Source organism: Lynx canadensis, chromosome D3, assembly GCF_007474595.2.
Source record: "Lynx canadensis isolate LIC74 chromosome D3, mLynCan4.pri.v2, whole genome shotgun sequence".
Lineage (NCBI taxonomy): Eukaryota > Metazoa > Chordata > Mammalia > Carnivora > Felidae > Lynx > Lynx canadensis.
Genome location: NC_044314.2, coordinates 86346455 through 86359867, shown reverse-complemented (window position 1 = coordinate 86359867; position 13413 = coordinate 86346455). Strand labels below are relative to the sequence as shown.

At 46.6% G+C, this 13413-nt stretch overlaps 1 protein-coding gene across 1 annotated transcript in view; it reads right to left on the bottom strand.

Moving 5' to 3' along the window:
- CFAP251 (cilia and flagella associated protein 251) overlaps positions 1-13413 on the bottom strand; it is a 68710-nt gene that overhangs the window by 54924 nt on the left and 373 nt on the right. The window contains exons 2-6 of the mRNA XM_032595411.1: positions 12521-12759; positions 12137-12340; positions 11065-11448; positions 6995-7135; positions 4645-4754 (exon numbers count right to left, since the gene is read on the bottom strand). Of these exons, the coding sequence (XP_032451302.1) occupies positions 4645-4754; positions 6995-7135; positions 11065-11448; positions 12137-12340; positions 12521-12739 (1058 nt within the window). The 5' untranslated portion in view covers positions 12740-12759. The remainder of the gene's footprint in view (positions 1-4644; positions 4755-6994; positions 7136-11064; positions 11449-12136; positions 12341-12520; positions 12760-13413) is intronic.

The window sequence follows — 13413 nt, the reverse complement described above, 5'->3', positions numbered from 1 at the left end:
CTTAGTGGGGAAAAGCGTCTTGTCCCTGTGGATATTCAGAATTCAACCTAGGGACGATGATGTCGGTCGGGCCTGTACCACAAACGTATCGGTGGTAAGAGAATTTGGTCATTTTGTTTAGGAATGGGTGATGTTTAGGAGAACTTAACATCTCAGAGTCTCTGATGGATTAGATTTGTGATTCTAATTTAAGGTCTGTAGTTGATTTAGACTTACGATTTCAAATTCAAATCGCACTGGGTTTATAAACAATATTAGACTACTTATGAGAACTTAAAATTTGCCATAGTTATGTCTAATTTATTAGACTTACAAGAATTACTTAAGTATGGGTGAAGGGTTTATTTTTTAGTCAGACTACTAAAGAACTTAAAGATAAAACCAAATATATTCAATTTCTAAGTGCAGTTTAAAAATGCTTAAAAGGAGTTAATAATCAAATTTGTGAGTGGGGCCAAACATTAATCAAAACCCCCTTAAAGGCAATTGCAAAAATGTGCTAGATTTATAAAAGGAGTAAGATTTATAAGTTGAGCAAAAGGCTTAAGGAAAAACTGTGGTTTTTAGTTTATAACTTTAATAAAGTGAACATTAACTCTAAAACCAAATAATCTTTTCTGGGCCCCAAAGTCATCATTTCCTATATCATAAACTCATATCGACATACTGAATTGCTAAGCACAGACGCACTTTACTTTGTAACTGGGAAAAAATATCGCTGCCAGAGCCGCCCCCAGTCTGGTGGGGGAGACAGCTTTACAAGCAAGAGAGAAGCAAAGAATAAACACTGTCTAAGGGGCCAGCGGTGCCTGGGGAAGGGGAGCCGTGAGCAACGGCTTCAGAGAAGAGACACACACGAGGGGCCCCCCTCCTACCTGCGGACTCTCTCTCACGGGTTATAATAACGCTCCCTCGTGTGTTAAGGCAGATGTCCCAGTACTTGCAGCTGAAAGTATGTGACAGCCACAGATGACAGCCAGTCATATAGACGGGGAATTTCACTTTCTGGGGGACCTGTTCCCATGGCTGTGAATCAAGGTGCGTATTCCCTGTGACACAGGCTGGGCCGGCAATGGCCGGCCTCTGAATGGTTTTAAGCAGGCGAGAAACACAATCAGATTCTGTGTTTGGGAAAAGATCACACTCAAAATGCTATGGAGACGGGGCACCTGGGTGGCTCAGTTGGTTGAGCATCCGACTCTTGATTTTGGCTCGGATATGACCCCAGGGTCGTGGGATTGAGCCCCACATCAGGCTCCATGCTGAGCTTAGAGCCTGCTTAAGACTCTCTCTCTCTTTCTTTCTCTCTCTCTCTCTCTCTCTCTCCCTCTGCCATTCTCCCCAGCTCATGCTCTCTCTTTAAAAAAAAAAAAAAAAAAAAAAAAAAAAAGGAGGAGGTGCCTGGGAGGCTCAATGGGTTAAGCATCTGACTCTTGACTTTGGCTCAGGTCATGATCTTATGGTTCATGAGTTCAAGCCCCGTGTCAGACTCTGTGCTGACAGCGCAGAGCCTGCTTGGGATTCTGTCTCCTCATTTTCTGCCCCTCCCCCACTCGTGTTTGCTCTCTCTCTCTCAAAATAAATAAACAAACAAACTTTTTTTTAAAAAGGGAAAAAAAGGGGTGCCTGGGTGGCTCAGTCGGTTAAGCGTCCGACTTCGGCTCAGGTCATGATCTCACAGCTCGTGAGTTCGAGCCCCGCGTCGGGCTCTGTGCTGACAGCTCAGAGCCTGGAGCCTGCTTCACATTCTGTGTCTCCCTCTCTCTCTGCCCCTTCCCTGCTCATGCTGTGTCTCTGTCTCAAAAATAAATAAACATTAAAAAAAAAATAAAAAAAAAATAAAATAAAATAAATAAAAAAGGAAAAAAAATGCTGTGGAGAAAAACCACGTGATGATACATGATGATATCCGTATATGTGTATTTAAGACAATGGCAAATGTTCTGGAAGGAAACACACCAAACTGACTACCTCTAAGAAGAGGACTAAGATTGGAGATGTAGCCAAAGGAGATGTTAGCTTTCAATTAAAATGATTTTTAGGGGGGTGCCTGGGTGGCTCAGTCGGGTGTCTGACTTCAGCTCAGATCATGATCTCGTCGTTCGTGAGTTTGAGCCCCGCATCAGGCTGTGTGCTGACAGCTCAGAGCCTGGAGCCTGCTTCAGATTCTGTGTCTCCCTCTCTCTCCTCCACTCGTCCACTCCACTCCTCCTCCACTCATGCTCTGTCTCTGTCTCTCTCTCTCAAAAATAAGTAAACATTAAAAAAATGTTTTCTTAATAAAATGATTTTTAAGAGTGCCAGGGTAGCTCAGTCACTGGCTGTGTCTGACTCTTGATTTTGGCTCAGGTCATGACCTCATGGTCCACGAGCTCCAGCCTCGCATTGGGCTCTGTGCTGACAGTGTGGAGCCTGCTTGAGATTCTCTTGCTCTTTCTCCTTCTGCCCCTCCCCTGCTCACTCTCTCTCTAAAAAATAAATAAATAAACATCTAAAAAATATAAATGAGGTGATTTTTAAAAATCAACAGGTGAACAAATAAGCAAAACTGGTATATCCATGCAACAGAATCTTGAGCAGCTAGAAAAAGAAAGGAAGCATTGGGTCAAGCTACCACACGGCAGAACTTTGGAAACATGCTGAGAGAGAGAAGGCAGATGCAAAAAGCCACGGACAAGTCCACTGACACGAACTAGCAACAGGCAAATCTATGGAGACAGGAAGCAGATCAGGGGCTGTTGGGAGGGAGAAGGGGGAGCTCACTGGCACAGAGTTTCTGTTTGCGGGGGGTGATGAAAATGTTCTGGAAATGGTGGTGATGGGTGCATAACACTGTGAATGCAATTAATGTCACTGAATTATACATTTAAAAATCATTAAGATGGTCAATGTTATGTTATGTATTTTTACTACAATAAGACAAAATCAGTGTCCCGGAGGCTGGACTGCAGAGTGAAGCTGGAGAGGAGGAGGCTGGCCGGGCCAGAGAGGGTGGGCAGGGGCACCCGGGGAAGAGATACAACAGGGCTTGGGGACATTTTAGCAGGAGATACCCATGGGACATTCAGGTGGAATGTTCTCCGGCAGCTTCCTCATCAGAGAAAACAGGAAGTATTGAGGTGGTTATTTTTTAATGCTTATTCATTTTTGAGAGAGAGAGGTGGTGGGGGAAGTTCAGAGAGAGAGGGGGACAGAGGATCTGAAGTGGGCTCTGCGTTGATAACAGACAGCCCGACGCGAGGCTCAAACTCACGAATCCTGAGATCATGACATGAGCCGAAGTCAGACGCTTATCTGACGGAGCCACCCAGGTGCCCCAATATTGAGGTGGCATTGAGATGAAGACAGTGTGGTTTCAAGTCCCAGGTCTGCTGCTTCCTGGTTGGGGAACAATACCAAAGCATCCTCAGGCCGTGGCCAAGGAAAGGCCAGAGGAAGTGAGACTCAGAAGAGTCTGAGAAGGAAGAGGCAATAAGTCGGATGAGAACCAGAGGACGTGGTATCAGAGAAGTCAAGGAAATGAAGAGTGTCAAATGCCACTGAGATGTCCAGTAAGATGAGGACCAGGGTTAGGTAACATGGCCCTATCCAGGTCACCAGTCACCTGGGGACTTGTGTCTTAGAAGATCCAATATAACCTTCCAGAACATTCCAGAGCATTAAACACACCTTCTTCCTAATCTAGCCCAACTGGACTCATCCACTCCCAACCAGAGCCTCACAATCTTGTCAACTAATCCCGCACTGCTCTCTGCCTCTAGAACCAGGAATTAAGAAAGAAAACTCACATATAAGCATCCGTCATGGGCCAGGTACCGTGCTCTACTGGCCTCTATGACAGTCCTGTAAGGTAAGTGTAGTGGGTTGAAGGGCCCCCTTCAAAGGTCATGTCCACCCAGAACCTCAGAATGTGAGCGTTATGTGGGAAGGGTCTTAGCAGGGGTAGTTTGTTAAGATGAAGTCCTACTGGATTAGGATGAGCCCTAAATTCAATGACTGTTGAACTCACAGAAGAGAAGACACAAAGAGATACACCGGGGAAAATGCCATGTGAAGACAGAGGCAGAGACTAGAGGGATCAGTCTACCAGCCAAGGACTGCCAAGGGCTGCCAGCCACCACCAGCAGCTGGGAGAGAGGCCTGGAACAGATTCTCCTTCGGAGGCCCAGAAGGGACCACCCTTGCAGGCACCCTGGTTTCAGACTTCCAGCCTCATGAACTGTGAGGGAGTAACTTGCTGTTATTTTAGGCCCCTCAGTGTGTGGTAATTTCTTAGAGCATCCCAAGAAAACTAAAACAGTAGGTATGATTAGCCTCTTCCTTTTGCAGGTAGGGAAAGTCACTTCACTTCTCTGGGCCTCCAAGCTGGGTTTGTGTGAGTTAACCTCCCTCAGCCCCGTCTACTCTGGGACACCGCCAAACCAAGTTTCTGGGCCTCGGGAGCCAAGAATCGTGAACGGGAAATTCACCAAGGTAATGTCACTCAAGGCAACAAGATGGCCAGCCTCCCCCAGGTCCCCTAGCCCCTCACCCTGCATCCCATCACTGGTTTCTGCACGCCCAGGCCGGATTGCTCGTCTGTCCTGCCCACAGTGGCAGACACAGGACACTAAGTAGGAGAAAGCATGGTGGCACCAAGCCTACCCTGTGAAGGAGTCCCATATAATTATCAGGCAGTTGGGCCCTTTGTCGGCCGTGGCAATCCACCGCCTATCTTCACTGATGCAGAGGCAGGAGATCACATTGGGGTGGCCCTGCAGAAATGGAGAGAAAATGTTTTGAAACCTCAAGGACAGGGCCCAGGCTTGGCACTGGTAGGAGTGACTGGGGCCCCAGAGAGAACGGAGCTCCCCTTCCAGGTTGATCTGGCTGAAAATTCCATGCCCACTGGCTTTCCCTGGCATTTCTCCATAGCCAGCGGTGTTCAAATTTGCTCCCCCTCGAAACACCTGGATAAGCCCCACTGCCCACAAGAACAGGGGTGTCCTACAGGTATAGGCATGTCCCCCACTCTGAACCCAGGTTGAGAATAAATGTTGGGGTTCTGCCTAGTCCCCTGGAAGCTCCCTGCCGGCCTCATCGCCCTAAAACAGTGTCCACATCAGGTCACTGAGCAGCTCTGGAGTAAAAGGTTCCTCGCTGGTCTATCTGCTTTCATTCCCAGCCCCCTATAATCCTTTCCCAGTAACTCAGGAATCTTCTGGAAACACAGAAAAAACGGTAGTGCTCCCTGCCAGGAAATAGCCTCTTTCCACCCTTCTTCATCTTCCCTCGCTCACTCTGCACCAGCCATACTGGCCTCCTTTCTGGGCCCCACGCACAGGCCTGCAAACAGTCTAGAATGCTCCTCCCCAACCTGTCCCTGGTTGATTCATTTTCATCAGTCAGATCTCGGCATGAAGGGCATGTCTGCATTCCCAGGCAACCCAATCTGAGGTCCGGCTCTCACTCTTGACCTCTCCCCTATAGCATTCCCACATTTCCTTTGGAGTGCTTGTTATAATTCATAGTTACGTATTTACGAGACTATAAGCTCCATGAGGTGGGGGGGACTGGATCTGTTTTGCTCGTGACTACAGACCCAGAATCTGCAACAGATGCTATGAGAAATATCTGTGAAATGAATGAATGAATGGTCAAGGTCTTTCCCAGCCAGCTCACTCTGACCTGCCTGGCATTGTCCCCATTTCTCAGCCCCTCTGCCCACTCTTGCCTCTTCCTGACTCTGCAGACACCAGCTCTCCCTTCTCCCTGTGCCATTACCACTGTGCACAGTCCCACACACTCAACTGAGCTCCACAGAGTGGTGCTGGCTGGTTTCGTGTGTATTCCTGGCCTTCTAGAGAGCAACTTTTTCCAGCTGCACCCACATGGCTTGGATCCCTGGCACAATGGGCTATGGGAAAATCCTTTGTGATGTTTTTGACCTAGGTATTGATTAAAGAAGGTCCTTATTAAAATATATGTCCATTGAAAAGGGTAACATGGAACTGTTCATTGGGTTAACGAGTGGAAAGTCAGAGAAGTCCAAGAAAGGAGGACATTTGGTCAGGTAAATGATGAAAATGTCAGGAACGGAGGAAGCAGAGTGGTGTGGGGAAGGCAGGCATGTGGGACACTTGGGGAGGCACAGACGGCGCTGAAAACAAATAAAGGTGTTCAAGGGGGGGACAGGATAGGACAAAACCAACCTACTCAATACTTTCTTTTTCTTTTTTTCTTTTTAACGTTTATTTATTTTTGAGACAGAGAGAGACAGAGCATGAACAGGGGAGGGGCAGAGAGAGAGGGAGACACAGAATCTGAAACAGCCTCCAGGCTCTGAGCGGTCAGCACAGAAACCCCGGTCAGCACGCGGGGCTTAAACTCACGGACCGTGAGATCATGACCTGAGCCGAAGTCGGACTCTTAACCGACCAAGCCACCCAGGTGCCCCAAACCTACTCAATACTTTCAAGTCAGGGGACCTGGATTCAAGACCTGGCTTCATGTGCAGGCTCAGGCAAGTCAGTTAACCTGCTCTGAGCCTTTGTTTTTTCTTCTGTACAATGGGAATATTAACACCCACTTCTCAGCATGATTATAAGGATCAACGAATGCCCTTTTAAACCTGCAAAGGGTTCGAATCCCTGCTGAAGCCTTTTGTGTTCCCCCCAGATGTGTGGAGACAACATGATCTATCCTGACCACATTTTTAGGGAAATGCAGAAAAAAAAATACAAATGCTTTAAATTCTTGTTGCTATAAAATTAAAATCAATTGCTATTTGTTAATTGATTCTGATTAGGATCAGACAGACAGTGAGTAATAAAATGGGTTTCTAAAGACAAGATTTGCTATAGTTCAGAAGAGAGGTAGGAAAACACGATGGTGATATAATGAAGTCAGCCCTTGCAACAAAAAACAAAATGCTGTAGTCTAGTGAAAAACAACCTCTTTTACTTGTGGTAAAAACAAAACAAAATGAAAAACAATAAACAAAAACCTTGCGTACCTGAAGATGGTGCTGACTATTATTGAAAACGTTGTAGATGACCGCGGTGTGAGCGCAGACATACAGAAGAACTCTCTGGTTTTCATCTCGAATATAGTAAACAGGAAGAGAACTGTTCCAGCCGAAAGACCAGGTCAAGGTCTGGAAGACAAAGGTAAAACCAGCAAGACACTAAGTGTGCCGAGGCCAGAGCTAGGATGCTAGGCGCTCCTGGCACAGTCTCTGGAGGAGAAAGATTTCACATCATCAGTCCAAAGAGGAGAAAGCACTTCAAGAAAGTCCTCAGCCACGTGCTACAGTGCGGATGACCCTTGAAGCCATGACTCTGAAAGAGGCCAGACACACAGGTCCGCAGAGTGTGTGACTCCATCCACAGAGACAGAAGGTAGATGAGCGGCTGCGGGGCGGCTGGAAGAGGGGGTGGGGAGTGACTGCTAAGGGGGATGGATTTCTCTTGGGGGGGATGAAAACGTTCTGGAATTGCATAGTGGTAATGGTTGCACACCCTTGTGAACAGGCTAAAGACCAACGAACTGTACGCTTAAAAGGTAAATTCTGGGGTGCCTGAGTGGCTCAGTCGGTTAAGCATCCGACTCTTGGTTTTGGCTCAAGTCATGATCTCACAGCTCGTGGGTTTGAGCGCTGATGGTGCAAAGCCTGCTTGGGATTCTCTCTCTCTCTAACCCTACCCTGCTTGCTCTCTCTCTCAAAATAAATAAAAAAACTTAACAAAAAATGCTTGAGGGTAAATTTCATGAGGATGTAGAGGAATCGGAACCATGGTGCACTCCTGGTGGGAACGTGAAATGGTGCAGCTGCTATGGACACACCAAGGGGACTCCTCAAAAACTTGAAAACAGAATTACCACATAATGCAGCAATCACACTTCTGGGCATGCACCTAAAAGAACTGAAAGCAGGGTCTCAAAGAGACATTCATACACCCAGGTTCACAGCGGCATCTTTCACAAAAGCCAAAAGGTAGGGCCGCCTGGGTGGCTCAGTTGGTTAAGCAACCGACTTTGGCTCAGGTCATGATCTCATGGTTTGTGGGATTGAGCCCCAGGTCCGGCTCTGCGCTGACAGCTTGGAGTCTTTGGGATTCTCTCTCTCTCTCTGTCTCTCTCTCTGCCCCTCCCCAGCTCACATGCGCTCTCTGAAAATAAGTAAGCTTAAAAAAAATTAACTAAGGCCAATTAATCGAATGTGGTGTCATCTAAAGCGATGGCTAAGTGATTAGAGATTTTTAGTAACTCGTTCATTCGGTATTAACAGAACTTCCTTGTCAAGCAGTGCTCACATTAATTGAAACCACACAGTATTCATTGCATTTTGCACTCATGGTGACCAATCACGCAGATAGCCATCTCTCATGGCAATCTTTTCCTGTAAAACATGAAAACAAAACGTTATTGTCAAAACCGGATTTCACTACATTTGACAGTCACAAGATCCCCTCTCATAAATGCAGGATACCCGGGGCGCCTGGGTGGCTCAGTCGGTTAAGCTCCGACTTCAGCCAGGTCACGATCTCGCGGTCCGTGAGTTCGAGCCCCGCGTCGGGCTCTGGGCTGATGGCTCAGAGCCTGGAGCCTGTTTCCGATTCTGTGTCTCCCTCTCTCTATGCCCCTCCCCCATTCATGCTCTGTCTCTCTCTGTCCCAAAAATAAATAAAAAAACGTTGAAAAAAGAATTAAAAAAAAAATAAATGCAGGATACCCTTCTTTCTTGGCTGGAGACAGTGTCCATGAGCCCCATGAGCCACTCCAGGCCTTTGGGATGAGGCAGGGGACCCCAAAGGAAACGGAAGGTGCCACGGGCACAGAGAGAGACTCAGAAGCACGCTCACTGAAGCACCTCTAGTGAGAACACGAAATCAGAAGGAACATAAATGGCCATCAATAATAGGGAAATGCCTGAATTTAAAATGAAGAAATGGGGGCAGGAACCTGGGTGGCTCAGTTGGTTAAGCGTTCAACTTCGGCTCAGGACTCACATTTCTTGAGTTCCAGCCTCTGTGCTGACAGCTCAGAGCCTGGAGCCTGCTTCGGATTCTGTGTCTCCCTCTCTCTCTGTCCCTCACCCAATCACGCTCTGTCTCTCTCTCTCAAAAATAAATAGACATTAAAAAACATTTTTTTAGGGGCACCTGGGTGGCTCAGTCGGTGGAGTGTCCGACTTCAGCTCAGGTCATGATCTCACCATTCATGAGTTCAAGCCCTGTGTCTGGCTCTGTGATGACAGCTCGGAGCCTGGGGCCTGTTTCTGATTCTGTGTCTCCCTCTCTCCCTGCCCTTCACCCACTGCCTCTCCCTGTCTCTCAAAAATGAATAAACATTTAAAAAAATTAAAACAAATTTTTAACGAGGAAATGGATCTACATTCACTGATATAAAATAAAATCCTCCAAGATATACGAAGTAGAAAAATACTCTGCAGACATGCAGAATCTGTCACTGGTAAAGAGAACAAAAACTAATGGGTGTCATGGTGTGTGTGTGCACACACTCACGGGAGTACACAGCTAACAGGTCTGTAGATGCACAGAACAAGGTCTGGAAAGATCTACAGTTACACCAAACCGTGACAGTGGTCACCCCAGGGAACTGGGATGGGCATGGTCAGTGTAAGAAGGGGAATCTGCTTTGTTTAATTTTTTTTTTTAATATAAGGAGCACCTAGTAATTTTAACAGAAAGAAAAAACAATACAGGAACGGGAAAAGAAAGAAGGTATACTCAAAGCGCTAAACAAGTTTGTAGAGAGAGGTCTGGTTCTGCTGTGAGCCCAAGGTTAACAGGAGACCCAAACCCCTGGCACAAAGGTCACCTGGTCTCATTAGTGATATTACATGATGTCTTATTAGCTGGCTAAACAAGACAAAAGTCTTCAAGGGCTCTAAAACTTACTTATTCTTTCTTTTGGACAGAATAATCACAAGCTTTGACCTTGAACTCCACTGCTCAAAGTAAGCCAAATGTACAGAAAGGAGGCTGGCAGTTGTCTGCCCTTCTCACTAGACATTTTCCATCATCCTCATCGGCATTGTCACCACCACTGCCATCTAGCTGTTGACGCTCAAGTGCGCCCTATATGTTCTGAACTACATTAAATGCTTTATATACATTCAGTTGCTTACAAATCTTCCAAAGGCCAACTCTGCAGGGAAAAAAGAAAAACAGGAGATGAATCCTAGGAGGCAATTGTCAGAAGCAGATGGAGGAAGAAGGGGGAAAAAAAACTTTCCTCTCCCTTCTCTTGGTAAATGATAATATTTTTATTCCTCGCAGATGGTGCCTCCCTGGAATACTGTCAGTGGCAGCAAAGGCAGATTCCTTTGGACTGCCTGGTGCTTTTCACAGTGGCTTTCCCTTTTTTTCCATACCTTTCACTTTTTCTTAATTTTTTTTAACGTTTATTTTTGAGAGAGAGAGAGAAGAAGGGCAGAGAGAGGGGGAGACACAGAATCTGAAGTAGGATCCAGGCTCCGAGCTGTCAGCACAGAGCCTGACGCGGGGCTTAGACTCACAGACCTGGAGATCGAGACCTGAGGCTTAACCGACTGAGCCACCCAGGTGCCCCAGTCCATACCCTTCACTTTCTGACCCATCTTGGTAATGGATAGTTTTAGGAGCCTGTAATGGTTTTAGGAGCTGGTAAAGCTATCAAGCAAGCTAAGGCAGAAGAGGTGAGGAGAGGGGGGAGAGGGGAAGGAATGGAGGAGGAGGAGCACAAAGTGAGAAAATGGAGAGGGGAAGGGGAGGGGGAGGGAGGAGGAGAGATGGAGCTTGAGTCTCCCACCAAAACCAGCACCCTGTGCAACAGACAAACCATGTCCGGAATTTCCTGCCTGCGGAGCAACACTATTGGACCCAGATGCGGCGTTCCTGTCCGTAGTCTGTCATGCGTGTCCAGCTGGAGCGCTGAACTGAACTTTAAAACACACAAGCCTATTGTTAGTTTCAAAAGGATATTTCTGGTGGTATTTTTTTTTTTCCATGTGCATAAAACTCCCCTATTTCACAATGCTCTCCGAGCGTTGGAGGAAATCAAAAAGCACATGACACTCACCAAAGGGTACACATTGGCTCTGTCATCCTTTTGAAACAAAATGTCCTCACTGGTGGCCACCAGTGAATCCTCTGGGATCTCTGTTTTGGGCTGGAATTCTTTTCCTTTTTCTTCACTTAAGTTTGATAGTCTTTTGTCTTGTATCCTTTCTCCCTTTTCTGCTTCCAAATCTGTCCCTTCTTGTCCCGATTCATCTTGGGGCATCTGGTGGATTTTCTGCCCAAGCTTGCTAGAGGGCTGTGAGTCAGGGGAACTAATCTGTAGTTCCTCAGAACTGATTTGCTCCAAATCAAGAAATCTTCGTTGTGAGCTCAAGTCTCTAAAAAGCTCATTTGTTTCTGAATGCTCTGATGCACGCTTTGACTCATCACCACTATGGGTTTTCTTAAAAAAGAAAGAAAAGAAGATTGTGATTCCAGTTACAGTATGTGCTGCCGTATTCCCTCATAAATTTTCCTTTCTATTCCTAATCAGCCAGTCAGCGTTAGCCTCACATGGGAACCATGAAGCACTTTAAAAAGGAGCCTGGGACGTTTTGTACTTAAATGAGTCATGGGTGTGCCAGGTTTATTCCTGGCCTACCAGCAGAACCACACAGCAGAACCATTCTTCTAAGTGGCACTGGTCCTCTCTGAGGACAGACTCGGCACAGAGTCACTCCTCCTTGGACCACAGTTGAGTTCTCTTCCAGGATGAGTCTGTGGAAAGCCTCCGTTACTATAATCACACGGACTCTGTTCTAAAACAAGCACACTCCAGCTAATCCCTGGCCCCTCTTTACATCAGCTCTGGTGCACACCTCCTCCAGGAAGCTTCCCCTGACCATCCTCCTAGCTGGGTTAAGTGTCCCTGTTTTTCTTGTTTTGTTTTTTAAATGTCTCCCTTGCATCTTTCAATCACTGCATTTAGCATATTGTTTTATAGAGTTCAGGTCTGCCTCCTGATACTCCCTAGAATTCCTTAAGAGAATGGATTGTATCTTATTTGTATCTCCATAGCCTGGTATATAGTAAGCAGTCATTTAATGATTATGAATGAATGAATGAATGAATGATTTACAATTACTACTTACTAGAAAAGTTCCCGACATGATTGACTGGGAATCAGTCAATGTAAGTTTCTCCAAACCGATCTTGGACTTGGTGATTTCTTGGGGCTTCACTGTGGTTTCTTCCTGTACTCCTGCATCTACCTCCTCCCGTGCTGCTGCAGCCTCTTCCTCCGTTTTTTCTCTCACAGCCTCCTCCTTCCCACCTTCTCCCCCTTCTTCCTCTTCCTCCCCTTTCTCCTCCGCTCCTTCCTCCTTCTCCCATTCTTCCTCCCCCTCCTCTCCTTTCTTCTCTTTCTCTCCCACTCCTCCCCCCTCCTCCCCCTGCTCCTCTTCCTCTTCCTCCACTCTTTCCTCCTCCTCCCAGTCCTTTCCCCCTTCCTCCCCCTTCTCCCATTTCTCCTCCACCCCGTCCTTCTCTTCCCCTTCCTCCTCTCCTTCCTCTTCCTCCTCCTCCTGCTCCCCCTCCTCCCGAGGCTGTCTCCATACTAATAAATCATCTTCCTTTAATTTCTGTGGCATACTTTCTACCTCTCTATAATATGAATTATAATCTTCTTCTTCTTCCATTTCTGTTTCTCCATCTTCTTCTGTTTCTTCTAGTGGGTCTTCCCCTGCGTCTGACATTCCTCTTTGTGGAGTTTTCTCTAGAGAAATTTTGACCATAACAATCAGCAGTTCCCATTTTAATTTCCTGGTGCACTAACCTATCGATGAAATGTGCAATGCTGGCCCTGGTTCCTTTCCACAGCAATAAAAATAATTTCATACTCCTGGGAAAGCCTGTCCCAAATCTTCAACATATTGATCCCAGGGCCTCTCGCCTTTCTAGGAATAACTTTAGAGCCCTTTAGCTCACTTTATATATATTCATATTCCCTCAGGCAGCAAAATGATAACCCCAACATTAACGACAATACTAATAATGTAAATAAGGGCAGAAGCAATGTGCTTAGTGGTTAAAAGCCGGCTTTGCAACCGGCCTCTCCTAGCACTGAACCCTACCTGGTTCCACCACTCACTTGCTCTGTGACCTTGGGCAAGTCACTATACCCCTCAGAGTCCAAATTTGCTCACAGGCAAAATAAAAATGAGAGCCCTAAATTCTGGGGTTGAGATGCCATGTCAAATGCTCAACGCAGCTGCAGCAGAGTGGCTGAGAAAGGTGGCAACTGTTTACAAAGTTTAAACGCCTTCTAGCATAGTCTCTGGTTTATTCCTTCCGCCAAACTTGAGTGTGAGGCTCTGGGAGTTGAAGGGACTTATTCAGATCACACCGCTAGAAAGAAGCAGACCTCCCT